Below are 27,170 nucleotides of genomic sequence, written 5' to 3' on the forward strand. Positions count from 1 at the left end.
TCCATTGCAGCACATTCACCTGCAATTGCTAGTCAAGATGTCAGACTCGGAGAGTGACGACGAGTACGATTGGGAGGCGCCCATGGATGATGAGATGCGGCATACGCTTGCAATCATCGAGAAATTGCATCCCAATTTCGCCATGAAGAAGTGGAATGAGATCGCTGCTGCGACTGGCATGAGCCTGGGAACGGCCAAGTAAGTCATATCGTCAACCTTTCGTCAACCTTTCCTGATTAAATCAAACTATTTACCTACACTGCCATCTCAAAATCGTGGTCACACCTTGAGCCCTTACATTACCAACGTAAGTGCGCGAACTGACAGGCTATTCCTAGGCAGAGATTTGCTCGTCTTAGGGACAAGTACTTAGCCGAGATGCCCGCTCTGTCGGCTGGTCAGAACAACCAAGGCGATACCAACCAGTCGAACGACCATAAAGGCGAGGACGTTTCCGCCCCCACCGTCGCCGCGCCCCTCAACCGAGGAAAGAAGCGAGCTGCCCCTCGAGACGAGGACGACGTGGAGGACGACGGAGACAACGTCCGATCCCAGCCTCCCGCCGGCAAGCGTGGTCCCATTTGGCGTAGCACCAGAATTTCAGCCAGGCCTTCCACCGTCACAGAGCCCGACCATGGCGAAGAGGAGCGTCCCAACAACGAGAAGCTAGAACGCTTCCCGTTCAATCCGCAATATGAGGACCCGAAGCCCTGGATCTTCCCCAACCTGAAGAGACCCGGCGAGCATCTGGAAGACCCCACGTTGGCCAGTCCATTTGCAAAGCCCCCGAAGAACGAGAAGGGTCGCACTCCTCTTCCCTCGGAAGGCCTCATACAGCGCAGGAAGGATGCCCAGCATCCTAGACAGCGCGAGAAGGAGCAGGAAGGGGATGAGGATGACCAGGATTGATTGCTGGCAAAGATGGGAGATGATAGCTTGGTTGCCACTTTGTGTACGGTACCTTCTCTAGGGTAGAGGAGACCTTTTAGTTGCCGATTCCATATAGCAAACACAAAACACATGGATGGAGGCTTGTACGAATAGACAACAGCATACGCAGTATGACATAATTCAGTTCCCGTTTTCCTATCATCAATCTCGTAATCTCAAACATAGCTGTCAATAGGAACCTGGAAGCAATCTCATTGTATGCAAAACACTCTTCACCTACGTTATTTTTGAGTATCTTTGTTTTAAAATTCCTATAGATATATAGATAAACCCCACTTTGGCATAGGCACTTTTTGGCTGATTCTCAGTACCAAGCTGATATTAGTAGCCCACCACACCTACAAAAAGCCACACTCTTCCCCTTCAACCTCAGGCTGAAACAAACCACAAACACACAATCTTTCGTGGTCACCTAACCCAGCTCTTGAGAAAATAACTCAGAGCACCGAATTGTTTTTTCACGTGTTCATTCCTTCTCATCACGTTCCATCTCAGCACATAACACCAGCCACCATTCTTTATCTCATCGCAGTGGAGAGTCCTGCAATCGCTCAATAAGATGTCAGACAGCGACTATGATTCGGATGACTTCAACTGGGACGAGCCCTTGCCCGACCAGATGAAGCATACACTGGCTATCATCGAGAAGTTGACCGGCGATTTCTCGATGACGAAGTGGAAGCAGATCGCAGCTGCCACTGGTATGAGCCTCGCAACCGCCAAGTAAGTCATCCCGCCAATCCTTCCATATCAAGGTGTAGTACTTGACTGTCCTTCAAGGGTGTGGTAACACTTTCACCAGCCCTCTGTGATAATGAATGCGACAACTGACAGACACGCGTCGTGGTTTTCTAGGCAGAGGTACGGTCGCCTTAGAGACAAATACTTGGCGGAGATGCCCAGTCTCCAGGAGGATCGCAACAACCCGTCGAATGCCGACGGCGGCGGCAACGAGGAAGCCCCCGGCCCTCGAGCAGCAAGGCCCCTACCAGAGGCAGGAAGCGCGCCGCTCCTCGCGACGAGGAGGACATTGAGGATGACGGCGAGGATGTCCCCTCCAACCCTCCGACCAACCGGCCTGTCAACAAGGGAAAGCAGCGCGCCGCTCCTCACAACGAGCAAGCGCGAGACAGAGCAGGAGCAGGAGCAGGACGGAAGTGAGGAGGACAAGGATTAATCCCCGGTAGCCTGGTTGGCACGTTGTGTACGATAATGATAGGGAAGAGAACTTTTGGGGGTTGCAGATTCCATGTGGCAACAACAGAACACATGGAACACTTGCATAGATAGAAAACAAAATACACCGTATGAGAGACTTCTGCTCGCCTGTACACCATCATCATTTTCGTGATCACCAACGTAGCAGTCAACGAAAACCAGGAAGCACTCTCTTTGAACGAAACACCGATTGTCTATCAAGCCATTTAGCCAATGTAGTCAGTGTAGCCAGTCCGTAAGGCTCAAATGCCATTGCTCTGATAACCAAGATGAGTGTAGAATCGTAGGCACTCGCATAACTTCTGACCCTTTGGAAACAGGCCCTCGCCAGCGTGCAAGCTCAAGTTAGAACATCTCATACCTAGTTAACGCCCGAATTGGAACCGTGTTCCATTTGAACGTTGACGTTATCAAGCCTCCATTGTCCTCATCACCTCATTTACCTATGTAATGCAGTGATCTGAGCAGACAAGATAATGGGCACTGAAACGATGCGGATGATATGCACAACGCTCACTAGTCTGCTGACCTCACATCCATGGATATGGCAAGTCAAAGCTGTTCAACATCGGATTCATGCGTTTGGCTTAATTTCAGTCTTTGCTTCAACATGATATCTTCACCCTCAAAGTGATGTCTCCCTTCAGATCATTTGGCTCCGGTTATATCTGAAAGGACTAGGTATCATCTTTACATTTCCATAACTGAAAGTGCACATAAGAAATTGAGCAGAATTCTGAAGTTTACTGCATTTTGTGTCAAGTGTCACAAAACAGCATCATGGGCTTCAATCCTAGGCAGTAATTAGGATGAGTGGCAGGTCCGAGCACCTTTGAATTCTGCTTTCCCATCTCCCGTCTTATCCATGCTCTAAGCTGTAATCTATACTGGTCGAGTCATCGATCTCGTGTACATAATGAACCTTCGTGAAACCTCCGGTACCTGACACACGAAGACAATATGTATAATTCCTTCGGCTTTTTAGTCAGCTCATGTGTATGAGTGACTAAATCAGTTCCGGGTGTCTCTGGGAACATGGAAGCATCGACTCAACATCGGAAAATGAATATGCACAGATCCCAAGTCCCCAACATCCAGCAGGTCTTTCCTAACGGTCAACTCAAAGCCATCGTCCCGGCCATTAGCTGCATAGTAATTAGTCTTGTTGCAAAGTTATCACTAGACCACGCTGCTGACTTGATGTGTTTCTGTTAGCACAGCCAGCTTATGTCTTGCCGGTCATGCCAGAAAAGGGGTGTCACGTGCGGTATATGCACGGACCATCAGCACTTCCATTGATAAGCCCCCTATATTGACCTTGTTGCAGCGATTGGTGATTCATTTACAGTTCCCTCACGACCACCGCTGTGCCTTCAACTTTCCGTCAACCTTGAGATTTTGATATTACTATTACTGGAACGATCCCAGCTCATTTCGGTTCAACGTAGATGACTGAACATCCACTGGTAAACTCACCAGCAGCAGCCTTCGCAAGCTCCGAACCATCATCGAGCCGGCCGGCTTCGAGCTGAAGGATGGCAAGATCACCCCCAAGGACGGCAGCTTCCTTCCCGACGCTCCCGGCCCCTCGGCCCCTGGGGGACTAATAAGGCATCCTCGCGATCGTAGGATAGCACGCAGCCATCTTACAACAGATTGGGTAAGAATCCGAAAAGAATATGTAGTAATACCACGCTCAAACTGTTCAGTTGCTTTAAGACTTGTTGAAACATGCTGCCATCTACCTTAAAATTGAGCATATTCCACCACATCTCTTACACAGTATGTGTTATCCGCAAAGGAATACCTTAGAGATTCGGGTTCATTACTACGGTTCTACGCCGCTAGAAATGCAGTAACACACAACACTTATTCATCTTAACGCTTCATTTCTGAAAAGACAGCCATTCAGGTCCTCGAGTACAAAGGAAACGGTCTGGCATATGGTGTAAACACATTCAACTAGACAAGGAAGGATTTATCTAGGCAGTTCAATCGAAAGAGAGAAGGAAAAGTTCAGGGCCCGAGGCTGCGATAACCGGTTTTCAGTCGATAGAATATACTAGGCGGACGTGGAATAGCCAGCCCTGTATCACACCAGAGGTCGGGTCCTAAGGTATCAGTCCTAGGTTGGTCTATTGGCACTCAGACGGCTTTTTGGGGCATGCTTAGTCGCTTCCAGAGGTAGCATCGTCTATCTGTTCTATTGAGCCCTCTTTGTTATGGAGATGAGTTGGCAGTGAGAACCTGGGATGAATAAACATTAGCTAAATTCCCTTCGAATTTATCATGTTTTTCACCTACATACCAACAGACCAGCCAGCCAACTTGTCGTCTTGAGTTGTATGTTGCAGGACACGATCATCGGTCCAAAGGTTACAGGGCCTGTGGCTCGCAGGGGTCTCGTCTGTACGTCACAAGGACATGGCCAGGGTCAAACGAGTCTCTGATCAGGCGGTACGCGTTCTGGGCCTGATTGATGTACGAGCCAAAGCTGTACACCACCAACATGATCTGGGTGCTGAGACAGTTGACAGCGATACGGTCGAGCTTGAACGTGAAGTGCTGTCCGAACTAGGGAAGCATCACGTGGGGGCTGACGTGCTCGGGTCGGCCGATGACGAGGATGACTCGCGACTCGTGCTGGACGGGAACGGGCCGGGGACCCACTCGGTTCCGGTTCCAGAGGGCGCGCAGATTGTGGCCCACGAAGGCGATCAGCTGCGATTGGATGGCGTTGCGGAGTCGCTCGGCGCCGTCTCGACTCCACATCGTGACCTTGATTGCCGCATTGGGGTGGTGGGCGGAAGGGGGGTTGATGTGGATTGCCGCGATCTTGCCAAGCTGGTGGGTCTGCACCTGGTGAATGAACTCGCGTACGGTGATGTCGGCCGGGAAGCCGGTCAAGAACAGGCAGCAATTATTGCCTTCGGCGACAAAGGTCTGGTTGGAGCTCACAGAGCCGCGGTAGACTCCGGGCGTCACTTGCGAGTGGGTCTGGTTGTCTCGAAAGGCGTGGTAGAACTCCGTCTCAAGGCCAGGAACGGAAGGAGGGAAGGCAGCTCGGGGATCCGATGCTTCGTGGTTCGGGGTTGCCTGGGCGAGCTCCTGGTAGCGCACGACTTGCTGGACTTGAGGTCTAAACACATCGTCTTCAGCAAGAGGCATTCCAAACATGGCACCTTCTCTCAAGAGCGGCGAGGAATGGGGTGTGTCCTCTTGCTGGTTCGGGGTATCGCGGCTAAGAAGCTGTTTCACACATTAGCAATCATGATTCAACTGAAGCGGAACATACTTGTGCCCGTTTTGGTCTGGTAAGAGAAGGGTGGTTTCTTTGGGGTCCAACTTACATCATCTTGCGATACAGCAGAAGCCTGTTGAGCCTGCGTGACTGATGCAGGTCCAATAGCTGGCTGGCCTCTTATGGGCCTACCCCAACCTACGGCGAATTCAGGGCCGACACGTCCAGGAGGGGAAGCGGGAACACTGCCCTCGAGGAGCTCTGCCATAAGCGCGCGTCGGTCCATGTTGCATGTGCCTATGGTAGGAGTAGGCAGCTGTCAAATGGTGCTGTATTCCTATATCAGATGAGTTGGGGATGGCCAAGATCTGGGATGTGATCAAATATGGAAAGCTTGGCGGATTGTATTTTGGGAGTGCTGAGGAATTTCAGGGAAGGGCTTCGTATGGAAATTTACAAAGCAAGGATGGTTGTTGAAGTCAAAAGGGTATGTGTTTTAGACGCGAAACGAATTAAGCTGAGGTGTAGGGTGGGCTGGGTGGTGCAATTTGGGAGCTCTCGACCCTGTACGGATGGCTAATGCTGGTGCTTAGTTCCAATTTGGGTCACTTGGTTGGTTATCTGCTGCCTATCGTCCCCTGCATAGAGTGCTGCTGGGTCGATATTCAGTTCAGTCAACCTGCCTGATCACGCGTGCAAGATCGGGTCTACCATCTAGGGAGCTTTGGTCGCCAGATCTGTGGGTTATCTCCAGTAGTCGGAGTCAGAACAATAACGAGGTCTATATAAAGCTAGTAATGAAGGGAATGTGCAACACATCATGGGATCGAGATACTCTACCGTCCCACCATGAACAATTTGGCATAGGGTCCGCCCTCACCTGGCTGCCGCGTGAGCATCCATCAAGATACGCATGAATCCGGTACTCGAACTTGGTCCTAGATCCAGGTCGCTTCTACATTGTAGATGTATATCAAGCGCCCTTAGAAGCAACTCGGCTATGTCAGTCCTCCAAGGCTTTCTATCTGTTGATGTTAGATGTACCGGTTGGCCTTACTTACTACTGGTTCCTCAAAATATTGAAGAGTCACGTATGATTCGAATGATGTTGCTGTATTCAAGAAATTGTATTCAAAGAACTCAGAGCACTGTGGCAGTTGGGCGAACCAAGTCCTGTCCAGGATGACCGCTTGGCCCAGTCACCCATCACTGACTTCAACTTCCAGTACACAAACTACTGGTGTCTGAGTCAAGGGCTGGCAGAGTTGCTAAATGATGCAGCCTTACCAAGTACCTACGTACGTGGTAGGTGGGGCCTCTCTAAGGGGGGTTTGCAGTAGGTTGGGGGCTGGGTGATAGCTTACCAGGCACACAATCAAGGCAACCTCCCCCCAAACAATCCCCCAGATACTGACCCCCAGTCAATGACTTAGCTAGCACCTAATTTCCATGCCTACGGTACATAATTCCAAACAACGCGTAGTTTTTCCAACAATGAGCCTGGGGGTTAACAGCCCTCGGAACATGTGGCTCAGTTGGAATATTGCGAGACTTCACCGCGAGACCTCACCGCGAGATTTCAAAGCGATACTTCTGACTTCGAGCAAGGTCACCGGTTCAAGCCCGGGTCCTAACACATGGTTGCACCGTCTGCGACCGCAGTCGTATTAGGCGTCCTGGGTTTAATCTCTGAACTTGCCTGGGCAGCCGTATCGGATTCAACATCCTGAGTTTAGCTGAGTCTTCAAGTTCTGCCCGAGCGGGTGCAGCTCATTCTTCGGATAGCAAGTGCATTGGTCCATTTCTTTTTTTTTTCTTTTTTTTTTTTTGCCTCTTTCTTCTCACCATTCCATACATTTTTGCAACATGCTATTTTTCCCCATTCGAACCCTGACCTCCAAACCATTTACACAAGTACCACGTACACACGAGGTCTTAATCAGACCGCTGCTGCATTTATCTCTGTACACTGCCTTCCCGCCGCACTCCATCAGTTCTGGGTAGATGCATCAACTCCATGCCACATGCTCACAACACCCATCTTGCATCATCATCAATTCTGCCACTATGATATCCTACCACCTACAACTCAATTATTATAACGCCAGTATGAAACTAATGATGCTCTTTCAGCTGGCACACTGCGATGCAGATGAAAGTACTGATGCAAGACCTGACGTTGGCAAGGTCACGTGATACCCCTATCTTGCCGATATAAGTGGAACCCGGCTTCTCAACGTTACTGTAGCCCGTTGAAGTGCATCTCTCTATCGCCAACTGTGTGGCTGCTTGGATCCGATCTTTCCAATGTGTCTATGTATGCCTGGAAACGTCCGGAACGTATGTCATCAAACTTGGATGCCCCCACCCAACAGGTCTCTACGGCGTACAGTAGGATACGCCAAAAGGTCGTACCGTCGGTCACTTCAATCCTCTCGTTCATGTTGCGATTTGTGATCTTGTCTTCCATATCCTCACTCTGTCAGAGCACGCACGATTGATTGCCAATGCATCTCTGGATCTGACACCCTTGTTGTGAGAGAAGACTTTCTATCAAAGATTGATGCGGCCCGTGGGGCAAAGTTTGGTCTCGGATGCAGCATTGGAGTGGCTACAATTGAGAGGCTCGCCAATAGATCAACAGTTATATGTTCCCGGACCTCCTTGCTACCTCGCTGTACACAAAAGCCGAAGCACCTGAAAACAGGCTTTCTGGCCAGACCTCGTAATTCCTGGACGGTTGCCATTTGTTACTACATGTAGTTATCGACTTCACCACAAAAAACACGGAAAATGCTATACAGGAACCGTTGAGTTGGACGCGATGCCAAAGCAAATCCTAATGCTAATATGCCACTACACACACTAGCTGTTTCTTTGCGACTTACTCCCACAGAGCTGGGGAGCGAGGCGTTGAGCGTAGTGTTGCAAATGGCTTCATGGGTTATTAAGATGAAGCACATCAAAGGCTTTGATCAAAACCTAGGGGACTACGTGAATTGGGTATCCGATTGCGTAGTCGTCACGCAACGACCCAAAGGCGTTGATCCAATAAGACACCTAGAGCCTTATAGATGGTAAGCGACATGCGGGGTCGCTGTTCAATACCACCAGGTATCGCTGCTCGTGTACATAAAGGGCATCATATGCAGCATGTTCTAGGGATTTGGCAAACGACCACAGCGACGATGCTTGATTCTCTTGGGAAACGATTGCCTTCTACGTCAGACGAAACGTGGGTTTCAAGCTGCCTGTGAGCTCCGAAAAGTCTTGATCGCTCTAGGAAATGTTTCGACATTGACCTCACTGGCTCACGGCAGCTTCGACTTGTCCTTCAGAACGCACAAGCTGTGCTGAAACGCCATGCGACACCACAGAGGAATGAACAGTCATCTAGTCTCTGCGCGATACTTTGTATGTAGAAATGAGGGACGTTCCCAACCTATCGGACTGCTGCGAACTCTCCACGGATGAACTCGCCTCGGACCCCGATTCGATATTGACACCGATGCGCAAACGGTTGCAACTATAGGGTCCGAGAATCCGGCGCGTGGCGCTTACTCTGAGTTCAAAGTAGCACGCTTGAACATTGAATGCGCATCTTCAAGTCCTACGGCGGTCGCCATTTTGCAGGTCGGCAGGAGAAGTCCTTTAATAAGCGCGTACGGCGTGGTCATGGTCGGGGAAATGACGATCAAGCACAACATCTACCTGGGTTGAAGGTACCGAGGAATCAAGCTAATGTGCTTTCACGGCGCCATCTATTACGCCATCTACGATTTGGTCACAGGTGAGTTGGAGAACCTTGTTGGCGTGCTGGAAGCGAAGTGAGATGAGAGGCCTGCCGAGGTAGTAGACCATCACACATCGTGAATGTTAAGTATTTAAAAGCTGCCAAAAGCAACTGCCTGGTCGCGCTGGTCTTTGGTTGGGCTTCCGACCGTACGAAGTAATATCATCCACATCGATACAAGTGACTTGAATCGGCGATACTTTCCAAAACCTAATTGATGGGCGCAATCACACCTTGATAGTAGGGCGTGATGTTGTTGACCATGGGCAGTAATCATCATCCAGATTATCAGGATAGGGGCAACCTGAACCATTCAGTTGTGTGGCTTAGCGATAAGATAAAAGCTTTTAGGCGGCTCAGCGGCTGTTGGTGCTGGCTCCACCCCCACATCAACCAGTGGACCCGAAAGTCTCAGGAAAACGTCAGAGCCATCTGTGCCGCAATTCGCGTATCAGGCAGCGAGTGTTCTCTCTTTTTACCTCGTATTCCTATCCAGTTCAAATGCTGCAGCCTAGATCTTGACAATCATAGAGCAATCCGCGACATACTCCCAAGGTATTCATATCGGCAGTCCAGACGCGCGAACTGACCGACAGTCCCTTCCTCAATTCTTTCCAACCGCCGGCACCATAGGGCGCAAGCACAAGAACAAAGACCGTCACCACAAAGAGAAAGGATCGCGTCCTCGATCCAATTGGCGGCACAAGATGGGCAACGAGAACTCGACCCTCATCGACCCGGACACGCCTACCCAGACTCTCAAGGAGCGTAGTCTGCGCGCCGTCGCTGACCACATTCGAAATGGCGGCGGTAAGCGCATTGTCGTCTTGACAGGCGCGGGTATCTCCACTGCTGCAGGAAGTAAGTCGCCAATTGCGCCTCGACCTTGCTGGCCTGCGCCTTTCGAAGTGCAGGTCGCGCAATGTTCGCTCTAGGATCGCCATTGATTAACCATCGTGTCATCACAGTTCCAGACTTCCGCTCTCCCAAGACGGGTCTCTACCACAACCTCGCGCGACTCAATCTGCCCCACGCTGAAGCCGTCTTCGAGATCAGCTACTTCCGCGAGAACCCTTACCCATTCTACATGCTTGCGAAGGAGCTGTACCCCGGCAAATTCCACCCCACCATCAGCCATGCCTTCATCGGCCTCCTCGCGAAGCGCAAGATCCTCCGCATGCTCTTCACCCAGAACATCGACTGCCTCGAACGACGCGCCGGCGTACCGGGCGACCTGGTCGTCGAGGCGCATGGCAGCTTCGCCACGCAAAGCTGCATCGAATGCAAGGCCCCGTTCCCCGGCGAAGAGATGCCCCCCTTCATAGAGAAGGGCGAGCCGCCTCGGTGCAAGGTTGATGGGTGCGGTGGCCTGGTCAAGCCCGACATTGTCTTCTTCGGCGAACAACTACCCTCCGCGTTTTTCGACAACAGGCACGTCCCAGAGGAGGGTGATCTCGTCTTGATCCTGGGTACAAGCTTGACGGTACATCCTTTCGCCAGCTTGCCCGACATGGCTTTCGAGCAGACGCCGCGTGTACTATTCAACAAGGAGCGAGTAGGCACTTTGGGACACCGCGCGGACGACGTCATCTGCCTGGGCGACTGCGACTCCGGCATCCGGAAACTAGCCGACGAACTGGGATGGCGCGACGAGCTCGAGAGGTTGTGGAGGGGCATGGTCGGAGACGAAGAGGCGGACCGGCAACTGCAGCAGACCCACGTGAAGCAAGAGAAGGACGAAGAAATGGAGCGCTTGGTGCAGGGCGTGGCGGATAAGTTGGATATATCTGGACCGCCTGCCGACGAGGATCAAACCGCTAACGACGACCGACAGGCTGGGCTCACAGAAGAGGCTCCAACAGTGGCAGCTGCGGAGACGGAAGCTGGCACAGAAAGCACTGAAACAGTCAGTAAAGAGAACAGCCAAGAGGAGGCTACACATCCGGAGTCTGGTGCGGGAGATTTGCCGGCAAAGGACTCACTCGGTGATCGGGGGGATGCTGCAGCAGTGGCTGGTGCAGCGTCGTCTGCTGGCGGCTCCCCGAGCACACCGCAAGAAGTAAAGCCGGAGGTAGAGGACGCTGTCAAGTCCACATTGTCGGAAGATACGAAGAGCGAGCTGCCAACCAAGCCGGTGGCGTCGCACGTCATGAAGACTTAGAAGAAGAACGGCTCAGTGCCATTTCTGCCTTGTATATAAGGGGGCTAGGATACAAGCTTACATTGCAATTATACCCTTGAATTTCAACATATCCTTGAAAAGGCTACAGCAGGGTAAGTCAACAATGTCTTCAGAAGCCGTGATGTCATGACCGGCATAGCAAATCGGGAAAACGTGGTACAGATTGGCTACCACTGACAAAACCACCTCTGTTTGCTAACCAAACGCTTGATGATGTTGCTGATGGTTAACAATGATCAAGGGCAAATGAAGGTTTGACAAATTCGTCGGTGGACAGCAAGCCACCCCTAGCAGCAGTACGCTTTGCTGATATCTTCCTACTTATACCCTAGATTTCCCAAATCAAAGGCTCGGAACCCAATATCCTCACCATTAGCTGCAAGTCAAGTCATAACGTCTTTCGGTGTCTGCCAAAAGATGGAGCATTTCGTAGGTGTCGGTACATGCTATCTGGATACAATCCTCAGGTAAGCTGTTCTTTACATTGCCTAGGACAAGATACTGACACTTTTAATCCTACAGAGTCGACTATTTCGTCGAGGAAGGTCACAAGGCGGAGGCGGCAAGTATCATCCGGAGACGAGGCGGGAAATGTCCCAACGCCATCGAGGTTCTCCAGCAACTGATGGTAGCTGAGGCTGCTGCTCTCCAAGTCAAGTTGGTGGCTGTCTTGCCCAACCAGTTCACCCCCGCTTCCGTCGATTTCGAGGTGTCTTTTGCAGGCGAGGACGTGCTCCGACACTGCATCTACCGCGAAGACGAAGCCGAGCCGGCGAGACGCTACATCATCCGAAATCTACAGGGGTCGTCCAACACCATCATCGATCACAACCCGCAGGGCGATATGACCCTTGCCGAGTTCAAAAAGGCTGCGAAGAAGTTGGACACCGAAGCCGCGTGGTACCACTTTGAGGTAAGAGAGAGAGGGACGCACCATGCTTCTTCACTTACCTATGTGTCGGTTTGCTGACCGGCCTTAGGGACGGATCCCCGACGTGACCCTCAAATGCATGAAGCATTTACGGCTCAAGTACCCCGGCGTCAAGATCAGCGTGGAACTGGATGAGCCTGCACGACCAGGCATGCCGGACCTGGCCCCCCACGCCGACGTTGTCTTTTTCACCAAGAGCTGGGCTGTGGTAAGTAGTCTCTCCCCAAGAAGTGACTAAACTCTCACCCCCATGACATCGCACCTAACTGGAGGCCATCACAGGACAAGAGATATTCCGATGCCCAATCATTCCTGGATGCACAGTCTTTCCATGCAAAGCAAGGGTAAGTTGCGAACCTACTGCTCAGTACTACGTGGCGGCGATGCTGATTTGGCGTTCACAGGTCTCTGCTTTTCTGCACCTGGGGCGACGAGGACGCTTGGGCGTACGAGCCTTTCGGGCAGGGATTGGTTCATGTGCCTGCGTACCGGGTCGAACCTCACCGGATGGTTGTTGAGTAAGGCTGCCCGATCTTCTGTATACCGCTTCATGGCTCGATTGCTGACTGTAAAACCCCCGTCACGTTAGCACGCTTGATGCCGGGGATGCCTTCGTAGCAGGCATACTCTATGGTCTGATCTTTCATTCCGAGGACTGGAGCCTTGAGTACAAGCTTCGCTTCGCTAACAGACTGGCGGGAAATAAGATCCTGCTGGAGGGGTTTGCAGGATTGAGGGAGCTTGTGGAAGAAGATTGAATGTTGTATTGGGGTGGTGGCGTGCCTACTCCCGGTAGGACTGCGTGAGGCTCTAGAGGAGGCGTACAGGGGTTTGAATGCCCGCGAAGATGTACCTTGTATTTCGAGATGCTTCTTCATTTCCTATGGTCTGAATGTTAAAATTGATGGAAAATCTAGAATATGAGTGTTACTGTAGCTTTTGTTTTCCATTCATCTGGAAACTCAATAAGCCGCTGACATGTCGAGACTTGATTTCGCCCACTTGCTGTGGCCAGCCACAACACCAAAGCTATCTTACAGATAAAGTTCCAGTAGCCTACTCTCCGAGTAGACTCGACCGGGTGTTGACATACAGTCTCTATTCCCTTCTTGCGCGTGTTCCAAAGACCTTCGCCTGTAAGTTCCCCATCGGCCCCTCCAGCTCTTGGACGAAGGTGGCCAGGATGTCTTGTCGTTCTTCGAACATCCATCTCAACGAGTCCAAAGCCTGCGAAGCCTCCCAAGCCGACTGGAAAGCGAGGCTTTTCGATGGGTCCTTTCCTCGCGGGCTACTGCTTTGCTTCTTTCCACGGTTGCTTCCCTCTGAGCCCGGCTGTGTGTGCGGGAGCTGAGACGGCGTCTTGTCGAACAGGGCCCAATTCTGCTCCATGGTGTCTGGGGTGGCGAGTTCACGACATCTTTCCTCGACCAGGGTCAACAGTCGCGTGAAGTGGTCCTCGCCCAGGCCAAGGCCGAAAAACCCCTCAAAGTCAACGGCGACGAGGTCTCGGTGCGTGGGGGACTTGGGCGGGTACGCTGCCTCGAAGGCCGATTTGAGGGACGGATGCATCAGACAAACCTCCGCGTCTTGCTCCATACTTTCCGACTCGGATTGCATCAGAGAGACCAGGGCGGCGAAGGCCTGGAAGCATGTAAAGGCATTTTCCTTGGTTCGGATGACAGGCTCGCGCGAAGGCAGTACAACCTTTTCAAGCCAGACAAGGGCGGACAGTTGAGAGCCTTCGCCCACATTCTCTCCTCATTGGTCATCTCCACTCCCGCGACAACCGTCATTTCTTCCGCAGGGTGCCGCGAATGCTGCTGTCGGTGGTCCTCGTGTCGAATCCCGCGGCGATTCCACCAGTTGGCCTTGTCGTGGCCGGATCTATACAGCTCTCTCTTTACTCACTCAAACTTGGCCCGCGATCGGACCACAAGAAGCGATTGGGCGTGGGAAAGAGTGTACGAAGTAATGGTTCGGTGATGACCAGGAGATAAGGTGTCAATGCTTACTCTCCATTCAGTTGTAGCCGGCCACTGTTTCCTACCTCTTTTCTCGCCTTGCACCGTAATGTTCGTCATACCTTGGTGGGGCGCGTCCTTCAGCAACGAGACGTCGAGATGGGGTATCTTGGCCCGTTGCATGATCTCGGCTGAAGGCGCGACGCCGCACCGCGATTCGTTGCAAAACACCACGGCCACCTCTGGGCTCACTGGAAGAATCATGTGTATAATGTCCTCTGACGTCATCCAGATAAGTCAGGGCCCTGCCTAGGTCGCCTCAATCCCCAGCTGGGATTGGGTGTTGCCCTCGAAATCGACGAGCCGCTCGTTGAGGAAGAACTCGTAGCCAGCTGCCGCTTTCCAGATTTGGAGGACGTATTCGTCGACAAAGTGCTTATAAGTACCAGCTGATGAAGCACCCTTTATCTCCTCTGCGTCTCGGAGGGTCTGCTCGTGGCTCGTTTGGAGCAGGTACAGCAGGTCCTGGAGCCAGAACTGCTTCGGATCCAGTGAACCCCCTCGCGCTTTCGAAGCCTCGACCAGGCGCTGAAATATGTAGTCATTCTCGCCGCGGGGGTCTTCAGTCTCGTTTCGTCTCTGGGTTGATCGCTTCAGGGAGAGATGCATGAACTTGAATAGTGTGTGGACGTTCTCCTCGAGGATGTCGACATGGTCGCGATCCTCAGCCACGGCGTCGACGATCTTGCGGAAGATTGAACTGGCTCCGCTCTCCAGCTCGCTGAACAAGCTCTCGATTTGCTTCGTATTCTCGCCCCCTCGGTCGTCGCAGTAGAGGTCCACCTTACCGCAGGTCTTTCCGACCTCCCCGAGGCGGAACTGCATTGCTGGAATGTCGAACACATGGAGAAGGCCGTCTTTCTTCATCACCTGCATACCGCCGGTCGCGCTCGGTCTAAACTCACGGTCAATTGGTCACCATCTTGAAACGAGACAATTCCTTCTTGGAGTTCGCACCTCAATTTCGAACACTGTTGGTGTGCGAACCCCCGCAGCAGGAAGCGGGGTATATGATGATGGAATTGGCCCTGGTCGTTGTCCATGGTATAACTTGTGAGTTAAAGACGCTTCTGTTGGGGCTATGGTGAATGAGTTTCCAATGTAAATGCTTGGGGACGACGGCGCCGGGCAGTTGTGTCGTTTTCGTGCTGAACCGAGGCTGTTCCATTGATGTTGGACAAACAGCAGATTTCGAAAGCGGAATGAATAAAATGGTATCTTATATACAAACCAGCTGACGTATAACAGAATTTTGCCATGGCCTCTGTTGTGATGATAGATCATTGCGGGATTGGCCGGATGTTACACAATGTAACCATACGACGGATAGCAGCCGCTACCCCTCACCTTTTGCGGTTGATGCGTATTGGACCCTCAATTCCTTGGGCTATGATTCGTGGGGACCTGCAGACTGCATATAACAGTTGTTTCACTTTAGTTGAATGAGGAGTCAGTGTCAGGCAACCTCTGTCGACTAAGTCAGCATCATTATCGGCTGCTTTTGAGTCTGGGGCTCTGCCTTTCCCTCGTTTCGGCTCTGGGGTTATCCTGATCAACTATTCCGACCCTTAGGAGCCACGAACCAATTGTTAGTGTGATCTTGTAGACTGCCATAATTGACGTGCTAGATTGCCGGGTCCTGTCAGATCATAATATTTTATGGCTTCAAATCCGTCTTTCCATATTACTACGAACCCGTACTTCTATTCCATAATCCATGCCTATGTAGGTACCGCACATATCAGTCTTCCTCCTCCACTTCCTCTTCTTCTTCATCTGCCTCGTCTACTTCACTCTCATTGGGACTTTTACCGAGATCGCCACTAGCGGATCTCTTCGCGTATGCTTCCATATCATCTGGGCATATACGCTGACAGAGCTCTTTCAGATCTTCAAAGACACTATACTGGAGTTAGCATGTTGAACAAAAGGTGGTGATTATATAGGAGGAGATAACGAGACGAGAAAACTTATCGTAGAGGCAAGATGACGCACTGTTGGCGGTAGTTACTCCCTGGGATCAGATACGCTGCTGTCACGTTGAATCTGAGGGAGTATAGCAAGTTTCGCGAGTCCTAGTCTTCCTTTGAAAGCAATGTTAGTATACTGATCTATGGAACAAGGTGCCTTAGGCAAAATCGCGCTTACCGGGTTCGCTGGCGGGGAAATGTCGTTTGTATGATTTGATGTACGTCTTGCCGCTCAGTCGATGCCGCGGTGTTCGCCAGTTACCCAGCTCGTACTCATTATGGGCATAAAAGGCGCTACCGTCGAAGACGAATGGCTTCCCGGTCTCCATGTCGGTCGCCGTGTTGCCGTCCCAGACGTTGCCATGGACCAAGCACGGTTTGATGCTGCGCCCCTCGCTCTGCAGAGGCCTCAGCAACTGCGTCACGCACTTCTCCAGCACCAGGTCGGCATAGAACTCGTACTCGTCCCAGGGCGGCTGTTTCTGTCGATCCAGCTCGAACACATGATCCAGCTGCTTTCGGTACAGTACCTCCCACGAGTCCTCCCACAGATCCGTCAGTTGGGGCGACTTGCCGTGGCATGTCTTCGTGTGAAAACCGAACTTGCCTGTCGGGGATTCAGAACGTTTGTGCAATTCTGCCAGCCGAGCTACGAGGTGGAGAGGGTCAGGCGGTTGCTGGCCGACGTCGCGGAATTGGGCGAGAAGGAAGTACTGATCCAGTCCCGGAGTCGATGTGTACTTGCCCCACGCCAAGGGCTCGGGACAGAAGAATAGCAGAATTTCGTAGATGGCCTTGTCCGACTCGAATTGGCCTTCTATCATTTCTTGAGCATTCTCCTCCGAGGTTACCTTCGTCAACAATCTCAGCAGGGTCCTTCAACGGGTTTTGCTAACATTGGATGTATACCTTGAGAAAGTCGGTGGTCATTTCACCACCAGGCAGTTGGCATAAGAGCTTGGCTTGACGAGCCCACACCCATTGTCCATATGCATGAGCAGAGACGACTTTGGTGTTTGGGATAGGTAACGCTGTGTCATGCATATGAGACGTTGTCATGTCTTTGTGGAAACATGGGGCATGTTTTACCTCTTAGGCAAGCCTGGTCCAATTCAAAGTTCCCCTCGACGTCAACATGGCTACTTTCGTCTGTTTGACAGGACATTTTGATTTGATGCGCGTCTCAATATCAATCGGGCGCACTAGGGAGAATCTCATCGTCTAGAGTGTTGATATTACATTTCAAGGAAACCATAAAGTTTCACAACGGATTGTTCTAAACGACCTGGCGGTTAATGGCTTCAAGATAAGCTAAAAAGTACCCAGATAGCGGATATGATACTAACATGTCAGCTCTGTCAGCTCGGGTAACAGCCAAGACAAGCCAGGGCTGAATCTAAGGTTAACCATTGGTTCATAAATGCAAGGCTTCGCGGTTCAAGAGGTATCTCGACTCATCTATACATACAAGCCGTATGCAAGGTCCTACACCCCGGCTTATTAGCCTGAAGAGCCTGCCGATTGAACAGGTCATGATAGCCAATGAATCGTGTCTCGCTCACCCTGAACACCCCCGTCCCGTAAGCCCTCATGAAAGACTTTTCGCTTGCAATAGTTTGCGAAAAACAGAAACGGAAGGAGCGCACATCATTCCTTGTCTGGGGCATTTTCAGCAGCAAGCTGTGATTTTTTTAACCATCTTCGGATGCTAGCAGAGCAACGATGGCTGCACCCACACTGGACCCTTTCTGTGCGTGGCCAATGGTGATGCTGCGTTCCCCTGCCTCGCCAATCCCGTCAAGGACTTTCAAGGAGCTCCTCATGCCGGCTTCAAACCCGGCGTAATGTTCTATTACGCTTCCATCGACCGCAACATCGACCCTGCTGCCTCCTTGGCCCCCGGCATCACCTGCGGCCACACCATTGCCGTCCAATAGCCGGCCCTGAGTTATGACGGAGCCGACAGCCATGCCACTCAGTCGGGCAGCGCGAGTACCAATGCCATGGGCAATCAATTTCACAGCCTCTGCATCGGCTGTCGTCACATGTTCCTCTGGGATCCCAAAGGTGTGGGATATCTTGTGGCGTAATACCACCAAGGCTGTCGAGCTGTCTGCCTCCGCAACCGAAATGATGGAAGAATCGACTGACCAACGGCGCCCGAGGGCTGTGTCGTGTAGAGGGAAACCCCCGAATACTCTCAATCCCTTGCGGCTGCACATATCCAACACGGCCAGCCTCAAAAGCTCTCCAAGGAACATCCCCGATACCCGCTTCTCAAACATTTGGTCTCCGGGATTGACGCTGAAGTTGTCCAGTTCGGTATCGTAAGGGGTAACAGGCAACACTGCGAGCTGGTTGTCGAAAGAGCCCCATTCAGTGCTCGTGAACATGCATGGAGCTTTTGTCTTATCGAACAGTTCTATTGGCTTCGTCACCTCATTGAGCGCTTGGAGGTAGACACCGTTTGTCCCCGTTCCGAAGATGGCGCCCACTGTAGGCCGTACATGCGATGGCGGTAGACTATACGCCCTAGCCATGATGGTTCCGACAGCGTCGTTGACCAACGCCGTGACCTTTACTGGAAGTTGCAAGACGTCGAGCTCCTTCTGCAGCAGAATGCATACATCCTGGTTGACTGCATCTGGTATGTCAAACCCTTTCGTCCAGCGTAGCAAGATGCCAGAGTCCAGGGCTGCCTGATAAGCAGGGAAGGAGAACGTAAAGCCAAGACTCATCCGGGGGGTGTTGGAGTCACTCTTGGCAGCCCCCAAATGCGACGGGTGATGCGCTCCGAGGAAGTCTCGCACGCTATTTGCGATGAACGAGAAGAGGCGCTCAGCCTTGTCACAGACCATGATGTACGGAGGTACTGGCAATTTCCACTGCAGCACTGTAGACGTCGTGTCACCATGGAGTTCGACTGAGCACACCCTCAGGTTAGTCCCGCCCAGGTCCACGCCCAAGGCTGTCCCCTAAAGGCGCCCGCGTCAGTACGCCATTCGGAAAAAGCCCTATAGTATTCAAAGTAAAATTATCTACCTTTTCACTCCCGGTCGCTGTGCGGGCGACAAAGGTGGATATTTGGCACATAGAAGGCGTTCGCTGCTTCAATCCCAGCCCTGTCGTAATGTAAGTACTGACAAAAGGCTGCGCCGCGGTGCTTCCACTCACTGAGCTCATCGATAAAGGCTTCGCTGCACCGCTGTATATCCTTGTCACTCAGCTCGAATGTCTCGGCTAGACGTTGCGCGTGGTCGAGAAGCGCGTACGCCATGGCGACTGATTGGCCTGAGCTTGATCGGAAATGAGGGGTTGTCGCAGGTCCAGTACTGCAGAGCCTCAGGGCGATCAGAGTCAACACGGGGTAAAGACGTTATCGCTTCTTGTTTTGAAGTGGCGTCTCTGAGGGGCGTCCACTAATATGGCACAATTTCAGAAAGATGTACATATACTGTACGTACAACTTCACCAACACGCCCAATCCACATCTCCAGAGTAAGGCTCTTCAGCGATTATCGGGTACGGTGTAGTTCGCGATGATACGTACTATGCGGGGTAGGCATGAGAGTATGGTGCAGGCCAACAACGCCAAATCCGCCCCCCCATGTCTCCTCTTCACGGCACAACGCCCGATGCCTCCCCTGCCTCATAGTGGTTTTGGTTTGTTTGCCCAGCAATACTACGGAGGTTTCCTGTAAAATTCTTTTCCACCCATTCCTTGTACGCTAAGTGATCGGCGTGAAGTGGCGTTCAATGAATGCATATAAAAACTCATCTCAATAAGGAAACGAGGTTAACCCACAACTACGCAGCCAGGCGGTTACTTGGATGCCTGGCGGGACTGAGACTCGTCTTGGGCATGAACACAGACTCCTGGTGTAACCCATAGGCAAACAGAACCAATTATTGCCATGAACACAAATTGGTGTGGTCTCACAAGTGCAATACGACGTGGTAATCAAATATTTCCAATGTGATCCGTTTCATTGCCCGTGTTCTCATTGGGCGGCTTGCATCATTCCCACTACACCTCCTTATGATCGAAAAGCAGGCTGAATGAGCTATCTGGGAAGACTTCGTAATTCTTATTGCCTGCATCTTACAGACAGGCCATGCATGAGTGGATTTGGTTTCATTTGCAGAATGAGAGTAGCGCATGCACAGCAGCCGGTCCATCACCAACCCAACCAAGATCGCAAATTATTACCCCTACGAAGAACTTGGTGCTTAGAGCGACTGGCTTTGTGCCTGGGACCAATGCCGGTCTATGAGATCTATTTAAGAATGTATGCCAGAGCGGGACTGGACTGGCAACGGTTTCCCAAATGTTTACCACCTCCGAATCTCATACACTACTTTCCTGGTATGCCATTAACATGACATCACTAGTGTTCACCCGCACTGACGGCACCCTGGACAGGATCAACGTCAACTTCGCAGATCTTGTCACTCTCTCCACGGCCACATATTCTGCCTGGGGCTATTTGGGTGGCCTCCAACCCATCAGAGGTCTGGTTGGTTATATCAAAAACACAACAAATCGTGACCCATGGAAGGATATGCATTTGAATCCGAAATACGCAACTCGCAACTCCAGGTTTCAGGTGCTGACTTCCATGGGCAGGCTTTCTGTCGAGGACGAAAATGGGGACGAGGCATTCGGAGGGACCCGTCTGACCCAGGCCATCGGGTTAACGCTTTGTGCATTGGCGCATGAGTGTGACCCTACTGTTGCCGTGGACCTCTTTGTTAAGTTCATGGCTAAGAAGTTCCTTGAACTCTGCGACGACATCCCAGAGCTGGTTGAAGCACTCTACCAGCTTCTGTTGGACAAGGCTACTCTTATAATCAACGAAGGTGTGACACGTGGCTTGCCTGAAAGGTTTTTGGCTGCAGCCGATGAGCTGCCTCAACCCGCCAAGCACTGGCAATTCAAGCCGCCCAAAGGCGACCAGCAGCTCATCAACTTCGAACTGTCACTTGTGGGGGCGTTGCTGGATTGGGTAACTACATATATTGCTCGTGGGCATAGCGATACGCACTATACCAGAAGTTCGTTAGTTCTCAGAACAGCCGCCTACCTGCGGACCGTTGGATACAACATTGGCCCGACAGTTGTATGGGAGGGGGAAGGCGAACCCCCAACGCCTCCAAGTGGAGTCGTTCTTGTTATGAAGGGAGTGATGGAAACCGACTTCATGCCGACGCCAAACGTCCGAGTTCCTTACTCAACATCGAGTATCAAGTTCTTCTATCGGCTCACGACGGTCGGGTCTATGCTTGTCAATGCTTTGCGTGTGAGAGTTGAAGTCGCGCCAGAGGCTGCTCAGAACACCTTCGATAGAGTACGGGGAATCATCAAAGAAAGGATTCAGCTCCGATGGACCAGTGTGCCCCATACTGTGTCCCGTAATAACGTCCCGGGTATCAAAGCAGAATTCGACTACGATGACAACCCGGAGCCTGGCGATCGCTTTTGCAGCAGCCTAGCATCTATGCATTTCCAGCTGAACTCAAATCTGTTCCAATCCTGTTACGACCCTATCGCCACAGAGAAGGCCCTCAAGACCGTGAAATCCCACAAAGACAGAGAATTGGACAATATCTATGGCGAAGAAGACTTGAAAACGCTCAGTCGGATCCGAATCATCACAGCTTCAATCGTGATATGCCTGGCTGAGCTCATGGTTGCGGACTTCGAAGCCACAATTCATCTCACACGCATGCATCTTTCCTCCTCGACATGGATATACGAAGCATGCAGCATGCTCGACAAAGGCATCCAATCCGGATGTGATTACCATGATGCAGTCGCAATCGTTGGCGCTGTTCACTGTGGCAGGCAAAGCATCAAATTGCCTGGCGACCCGTCATCTACCCTGGGCTTCCGTTATGGGGGATTTGCCGTGCTCCCCGCAATTCTCGCGAACATGCGTCCGGAGGAGGAGGCCATTGGGCTCACCTGCTACGATCGTTTCATCGCCAACGTCCCGGTTTTTCCGGATGGATCAGTACACGAGACGACCGTCTTCAAAAATGGGCTGAGCCCATCGAAGGAAAGCAAACCTGCTGATTTCTCCTGGCAGGAGGACGCCCTTTCGAGACCTTCGCAAGCCCCGCCAGACGTGTCCTTATACATAGCAATCGAGCGGCCTATTCTCAGTGAGGAACCGTTCATGACTTTCGGGGCTCGAATACGTGGTACTCTTATCGGATATGCATCAATCAGAATCGCAATGTCCACTATTCTTCGAGATCGGAACCTATCGGCAATGTGTGCATGCCGGCCAAGTGAGACGAAGGCTATCGTGCTGAAGACCTCTGCATTGGCTATTCATATGACCGACTTGTCTAGGGTTCTTGGGCCCCTAATCAAGGACCACAGCCTGTTCGTACAAGCACAAGGTAGCGCGGAGTGGGCATTGTTTGTTGCCGGACAGATGGAAGCATGTATACAACCGGGAATTTCATACGGATGCTTTGAATGTGTCTCGAAAAGAGAAAGAAGACAATCCATACCTTGGCTAGTTGTGGGTTATAAAGTTGCCGGTGAAGAGAATACCATTGTTAGAGGTTAAAACGGGTGTTTGGTGATGGCATAGGGGGTTTTCAAAAGGTAACGGCATATCATCGTTCCTGAGCTTTTTGTAACCATTGCTTTTATAGAAAGTAAAAAGATATCCAGTCCTAATTGTATAAGACTTATAGGATCGAACTAGCGATTTGGGAGAGGCTTCACCTTCATGATGCTGACAGTGACATACATCTATAGGCTTCATTTCGGCATCCGCTAGGACTTGGTTCATCAGGGAACTCATACGCAGCAGCAGTACTTTTTTGGAAAGATCTAGAACCAGCCGGCGGCCCTGGTGGCGCTGGAGCCACCAAAATGGCCGACAATTAGCCCCCGTCCCCTCCACGTTGTTCGAAGCGTGGTCCATAACAGGGCCATGTGCGAGACCAATGGGTGTTGGTGTAGCTCAAGGCGAGCTCCCCCGACGAAAGCACGGCCGAACTCTCCCCGCAGCAGCAGCGGAGCGCCCGCGAGTTCGAGCTGCTGAACCTCCACAAGCTGCCGGGCATCTCATCCGCGATGCGCACGGTGGCGGTGCAGTCGACGGCGACGACCAACATGCGGAAGACGCTCCACGGCCTCGCACCGCACGTCAAACAGCTCGTCGGCTGCTTCCAGGACCGCGTCGTGTTCTTAGACCATCAGTACTGGCTCTGCACCTGGGAGATGGAGCTGACCTACAGCAAGCACAAGCGGCACTTCTTCCTGCCCAAGGACTGGGTGAGCCCGACGGCGCTGCAGATGCTGGGGCTGAACAGGAAGGGGGTGCTGCTGTGCCCGCGGAATGGGGAGGTGGCCATTGTGAGATCGGAGTTCCGCTAACAGGGTAGGTAGAGTATTGGCGTTGGAACGGGAAACACCAAAAGGGGAGGGGATATAAGGGCGGGCGCCAATAGGGAGTCAATCATGTTGCATGTTACACTGGTTAGGTTTTCATGGGCCATGGCGTGCTGTCAAGGTTCTGGGCCTACACAGGGCAGGGGGGTCATTGCGAGGTACAATTGCACATATTATCGCTCCAAATTTCCAACCCGTAAGGGTGCATCTGCGTAATGATTGGGCGGTTTCGGGAGGAGTTGGTTGCATTGAACCGAACGAGACCCAGTGCGTTATATGCAGCAACACTTCAACTGCACCAACGTTACCACTCTGCTGGGACCGAACAGTTTCACCTCAGTTCTGCCAAGAGAAACTCCTCATCCAGCGGCTACATTCTACAAATAAGTAAGTAGACAGTCACACATTGAGCACCCTCCGGATCCCCCAAATCTCAACTCTGCTTGCTTTCACTCTACACGTCTCCCACAATGGCGGCATCCTCTACCGATTTCAAAGAGTACGACCAGTCCCAATACTGGGTGGCTCCAGCGAGGAACTTCCGGTCCTCTGCACGACTGCACCTGCAACACTTCCTCGTGCAGAACACGCTCGGCTACTTACTGGAGCCAACCATCGAGAAGTCAGTAGTTTCCGGCACCCAGCCGCTCAAGATCGCCGATCTCGCTTGCGGTAATGGCGTTTGGCTGACGGAGCTGCACTCCCACCTCGCCAAGAACGACGTCACCGCGGTCCAGCTCGATGGCTTTGACATCAACCCCGTCAATTTCCCCGCCGCCTCCTACCTTCCAGCGAGCGTAACCCTCAAGAAGCTCGACATCCTGGCGGATACGGTGCCTTCTGAGCTCAAAGGCACTTACGACGTTGTCCACATCCGGGCTTTCGACAGCGTTATACGCAACGCAGAGGCCATCAAGCCCGTCCTCTCTGCCGCCATGGAGCTTCTGAAGCCCGGTGGCTTCTTCCAGTGGGAAGAGATGCGGGGCGACAACTGGATCGTCGAGGCCCCCTCGCCCGATACGCAGAGGGTCGCCTGCAGCACCATCTCGCAGGTGCTCAAGGGCGCCCTCCAGGCCCAAGGGATCGAAAAGGAGTGGATCGACGTCCTGGACACGCATCTCGACGCCTTCGGGTTCCGGGGCGCGCGGCTGCTCGTGCACGAGAAGCGGAGGCAGGACTGGAAGGCCTGGACCGAGGACTACCTGATGGTGTGGGAAGAGATCGCCTCCTTGTTCCCGCCCAAGGCCGCCAAGCCGGACGCGCCCATGACCCGGGAGGCCTGGGTCGAGCTTTTCGCCAAGGCTGTCAAGGAGACGGAGCTGGGTGTGGCGGTACATCAGGGGAGAGTTGTGACTGCCATAGGGCAGAAGTCTCTCTAGCTCTAGTCAGCATATTCATGACCTCCTGTACATAAGCTATTTACGTATGATAGCCCTCAAGAGTACATCATGTTTCTAGCTTACCTTGATAACATAGGAGAGATATGCAGACATATCGAAAGGATGGGTTGAGAGCAAGTTGAATATACTTGAGATGAAGTTCCAGACTTTGTATTAGTGATTCTCTGCAGAAGAAGCCTCTTGCGTCAGAAGTACGTTGTGATCAATTGCTCCAATATCTTCGCATAAGGGCATGGTAATCATGATGTCGACACTTCTGCTTATACTAGCACAACTGGCAGTTATCCCAATGGACCAACATTCCTGTCAACCAATCATCGACACGGCGGTGGGCTGGGGACTCAAAAGTGAAATGACTACCAATCACGGACGTTGCTGCATCCAACCGCGGTCTTGATGGCTACTTCACGCTTGGACAATCACATCACGAAACATGGCAGATCAATTTGCAGTTGATGTTGGGTGCGATAATTACATTACGTATGTATGTCTATGTCTATATGTGTTATGCTGATCGCCCACCAAAAAAAGTATGTGTGGTTTTTTGAGGTTTGTCTTTGTTTATTTGGTTCTCCGTTTAGCAGGTGAGCTCGTAGCTAGGCTGGAGCTGACCGAGGTCGCCGGCAGGGAAGATGCCAAAGTCGGGCTCGGCCTGGCCGTACTGGGACTCCTGGAGGTCGTACCACCACAGGTTGACGCCGCTCTCAATGAGGGAGCAGGCAATGTCCTTCCAGTAGCGGCGGGCGTTCTCGGCGTTGGCGACGGCGGCGCCCTGCTGCTTGCCGACGACGGGCCAACCGGTCTCGGTCACGTAGACGGGCTTGTTGCCGGCCAGGGCCTTGGTCTTGCTGAAGCCCTCGTAGAAGCGCTCGTGCGCGTTCTCGATGCTGTTGGGGTTGTTCTTCTCCCAGAAGGGGTAGCCGTCGAAGCCGAGCCAGTCGATGTGGTCGATGACGGCCCGGTTGTTGCCGTTGACGAACGAGTCGTACGTGTCGACGTGGCCGATCTGGGTGCCCTCGAGCGGGGTGCCGCGGATGGCGTCGCGGACCTTGTTGATACACTCGATCAGGTACTCGGGGGTGGTACCGATCTCACCGGAACCCTGGCGGTACAGGTCCTCGGAACCGACGGAGAGACCGACGACGAGGTCGGTGAACTTGTTGCCATACTGGCTGATGGCCTTCTTGAGAGCGGCGATCTCGTTGTCGACGGCCTGGGGGCCGCCGGAGATCCACATACCCAGAAGGAGGGTGGTCTGGGTGTCAATGGCGGCGGGGATGGCCTGGATGACATCGTTGGCAGTGTTCCACTGGACCATGGAGTACAGGCGGGCGCTGTTCCAGCCGCTGGTGCCGGGCAGGTTCTTGGCGCGGTTGAACTCGTAGGCGAAATCGGCCTGGAGCTTGGCCTGCTGGTTCATGAAGAAGGCGCCGTAGTTGAAGCCCTTGATGTTGTTGGCGGCGACGGCCTTGCTCTTGACGGGGATGGCGGCGGCCTTGACCTGGCCGACGGGCGAGGTGGGGACGGCGCTGGTGGTGGCCGAGACGCTGGTGGCAGCGGCGGCGACGGCGACCTTGCTGCTCACGGCCTTGGCGGTACCGTTGGAGGCAACAATGGCGTTGTGGGCAACGGCGGGGTAGCCGGAGCCGTTGGGGTTTCTGGCGACGCAGGCAGCGTTGGCCGAGGCGGCCAGGGCGAGGACGGAGGTAGCGAAACGCATATTGGAGATAGGTATATTATACGTTGGAAAACGATTGTATTAGTTAAGAAAAAGCGAATGACTGTTAGAGTTGTCAGTGAAGAAACCCTGGTTGGTGGTGAGGAACCAAAAGAGAAGCGATTGTCGAGGGCGGGAGGTGCCTTCTATTTGAATGCCTCGACGGGCGAGCCGGGCCTGCGCAGGTGCCAGCGCTTGTTTACAGACAGGAGCACTCGGAAAAGGGATCAGCGGGTTCTAGAATGGCCAATAGCCCAAGCGAAAGTGATCTCATCCGGGATCCAAGATCGGAAGACGAAAATACCCTGCCAACACCCTGCCAGTGCCCCCTG

General features: G+C 52.5%; 12 protein-coding genes across 12 annotated transcripts; 6 read left to right on the top strand and 6 right to left on the bottom strand.

The window, feature by feature from the left end:
* Positions 1 to 37: 37 nt before the first annotated feature.
* On the top strand, positions 38 to 909 carry PG985_012764 (uncharacterized protein; the record flags this gene model as incomplete). The annotated part of the gene is made up of 2 exons (XM_066832530.1): positions 38 to 198; positions 339 to 909. 2 exons carry the CDS (start codon positions 38 to 40, stop codon positions 907 to 909), a joined length of 732 nt encoding a protein of 243 aa, XP_066680580.1.
* Positions 910 to 1,510: 601 nt separating this feature from the next.
* Positions 1,511 to 2,128, top strand: PG985_012765 (uncharacterized protein; the record flags this gene model as incomplete). The annotated part of the gene is made up of 2 exons (XM_066832531.1): positions 1,511 to 1,674; positions 1,786 to 2,128. The coding sequence occupies 2 exons, from the start codon at positions 1,511 to 1,513 to the stop codon at positions 2,126 to 2,128; spliced, it is 507 nt and encodes a 168-aa protein (XP_066680581.1).
* Positions 2,129 to 4,545: 2,417 nt separating this feature from the next.
* On the bottom strand, positions 4,546 to 5,696 carry PG985_012766 (uncharacterized protein; the record flags this gene model as incomplete). The annotated part of the gene is made up of 3 exons (XM_066832532.1): positions 4,546 to 4,734; positions 4,771 to 5,418; positions 5,520 to 5,696. The coding sequence occupies 3 exons, from the start codon at positions 5,694 to 5,696 to the stop codon at positions 4,546 to 4,548; spliced, it is 1,014 nt and encodes a 337-aa protein (XP_066680582.1).
* Positions 5,697 to 9,910: 4,214 nt separating this feature from the next.
* On the top strand, positions 9,911 to 11,364 carry PG985_012767 (uncharacterized protein; the record flags this gene model as incomplete). The annotated part of the gene is made up of 2 exons (XM_066832533.1): positions 9,911 to 10,064; positions 10,172 to 11,364. 2 exons carry the CDS (start codon positions 9,911 to 9,913, stop codon positions 11,362 to 11,364), a joined length of 1,347 nt encoding a protein of 448 aa, XP_066680583.1.
* A 438-nt stretch (positions 11,365 to 11,802) lies between these two features.
* PG985_012768 (PfkB family kinase) lies at positions 11,803 to 13,074 on the top strand (the record flags this gene model as incomplete). Its single annotated transcript, XM_066832534.1, has 6 exons — positions 11,803 to 11,852; positions 11,908 to 12,298; positions 12,366 to 12,524; positions 12,599 to 12,660; positions 12,721 to 12,834; positions 12,906 to 13,074. 6 exons carry the CDS (start codon positions 11,803 to 11,805, stop codon positions 13,072 to 13,074), a joined length of 945 nt encoding a protein of 314 aa, XP_066680584.1.
* A 340-nt stretch (positions 13,075 to 13,414) lies between these two features.
* Positions 13,415 to 14,541, bottom strand: PG985_012769 (uncharacterized protein; the record flags this gene model as incomplete). The annotated part of the gene is made up of 2 exons (XM_066832535.1): positions 13,415 to 14,055; positions 14,400 to 14,541. The coding sequence occupies 2 exons, from the start codon at positions 14,539 to 14,541 to the stop codon at positions 13,415 to 13,417; spliced, it is 783 nt and encodes a 260-aa protein (XP_066680585.1).
* Positions 14,542 to 14,586: 45 nt separating this feature from the next.
* On the bottom strand, positions 14,587 to 15,162 carry PG985_012770 (uncharacterized protein; the record flags this gene model as incomplete). The annotated part of the gene is made up of 1 exon (XM_066832536.1): positions 14,587 to 15,162. One exon carries the CDS (start codon positions 15,160 to 15,162, stop codon positions 14,587 to 14,589), a length of 576 nt encoding a protein of 191 aa, XP_066680586.1.
* Positions 15,163 to 16,465: 1,303 nt separating this feature from the next.
* Positions 16,466 to 17,472, bottom strand: PG985_012771 (uncharacterized protein; the record flags this gene model as incomplete). Its single annotated transcript, XM_066832537.1, has 3 exons — positions 16,466 to 17,158; positions 17,217 to 17,338; positions 17,397 to 17,472. The coding sequence occupies 3 exons, from the start codon at positions 17,470 to 17,472 to the stop codon at positions 16,466 to 16,468; spliced, it is 891 nt and encodes a 296-aa protein (XP_066680587.1).
* A 526-nt stretch (positions 17,473 to 17,998) lies between these two features.
* On the bottom strand, positions 17,999 to 19,584 carry PG985_012772 (uncharacterized protein; the record flags this gene model as incomplete). The annotated part of the gene is made up of 3 exons (XM_066832538.1): positions 17,999 to 19,282; positions 19,350 to 19,429; positions 19,482 to 19,584. The coding sequence occupies 3 exons, from the start codon at positions 19,582 to 19,584 to the stop codon at positions 17,999 to 18,001; spliced, it is 1,467 nt and encodes a 488-aa protein (XP_066680588.1).
* A 1,102-nt stretch (positions 19,585 to 20,686) lies between these two features.
* Positions 20,687 to 23,706, top strand: PG985_012773 (uncharacterized protein; the record flags this gene model as incomplete). Its single annotated transcript, XM_066832539.1, has 2 exons — positions 20,687 to 22,336; positions 23,290 to 23,706. The coding sequence occupies 2 exons, from the start codon at positions 20,687 to 20,689 to the stop codon at positions 23,704 to 23,706; spliced, it is 2,067 nt and encodes a 688-aa protein (XP_066680589.1).
* Positions 23,707 to 24,191: 485 nt separating this feature from the next.
* PG985_012774 (uncharacterized protein) lies at positions 24,192 to 25,100 on the top strand (the record flags this gene model as incomplete). Its single annotated transcript, XM_066832540.1, has 1 exon — positions 24,192 to 25,100. One exon carries the CDS (start codon positions 24,192 to 24,194, stop codon positions 25,098 to 25,100), a length of 909 nt encoding a protein of 302 aa, XP_066680590.1.
* Positions 25,101 to 25,698: 598 nt separating this feature from the next.
* PG985_012775 (glycoside hydrolase family 17 protein) lies at positions 25,699 to 26,841 on the bottom strand (the record flags this gene model as incomplete). The annotated part of the gene is made up of 1 exon (XM_066832541.1): positions 25,699 to 26,841. One exon carries the CDS (start codon positions 26,839 to 26,841, stop codon positions 25,699 to 25,701), a length of 1,143 nt encoding a protein of 380 aa, XP_066680591.1.
* Between the last annotated feature and the right edge of the window lie 329 nt (positions 26,842 to 27,170).

The sequence above is a fragment of the Apiospora marii genome (genome assembly GCF_038362585.1).
Source record: "Apiospora marii strain CBS 49790 chromosome Unknown utg000009l_segment0_segment0, whole genome shotgun sequence".
Lineage (NCBI taxonomy): Eukaryota > Fungi > Ascomycota > Sordariomycetes > Amphisphaeriales > Apiosporaceae > Apiospora > Apiospora marii.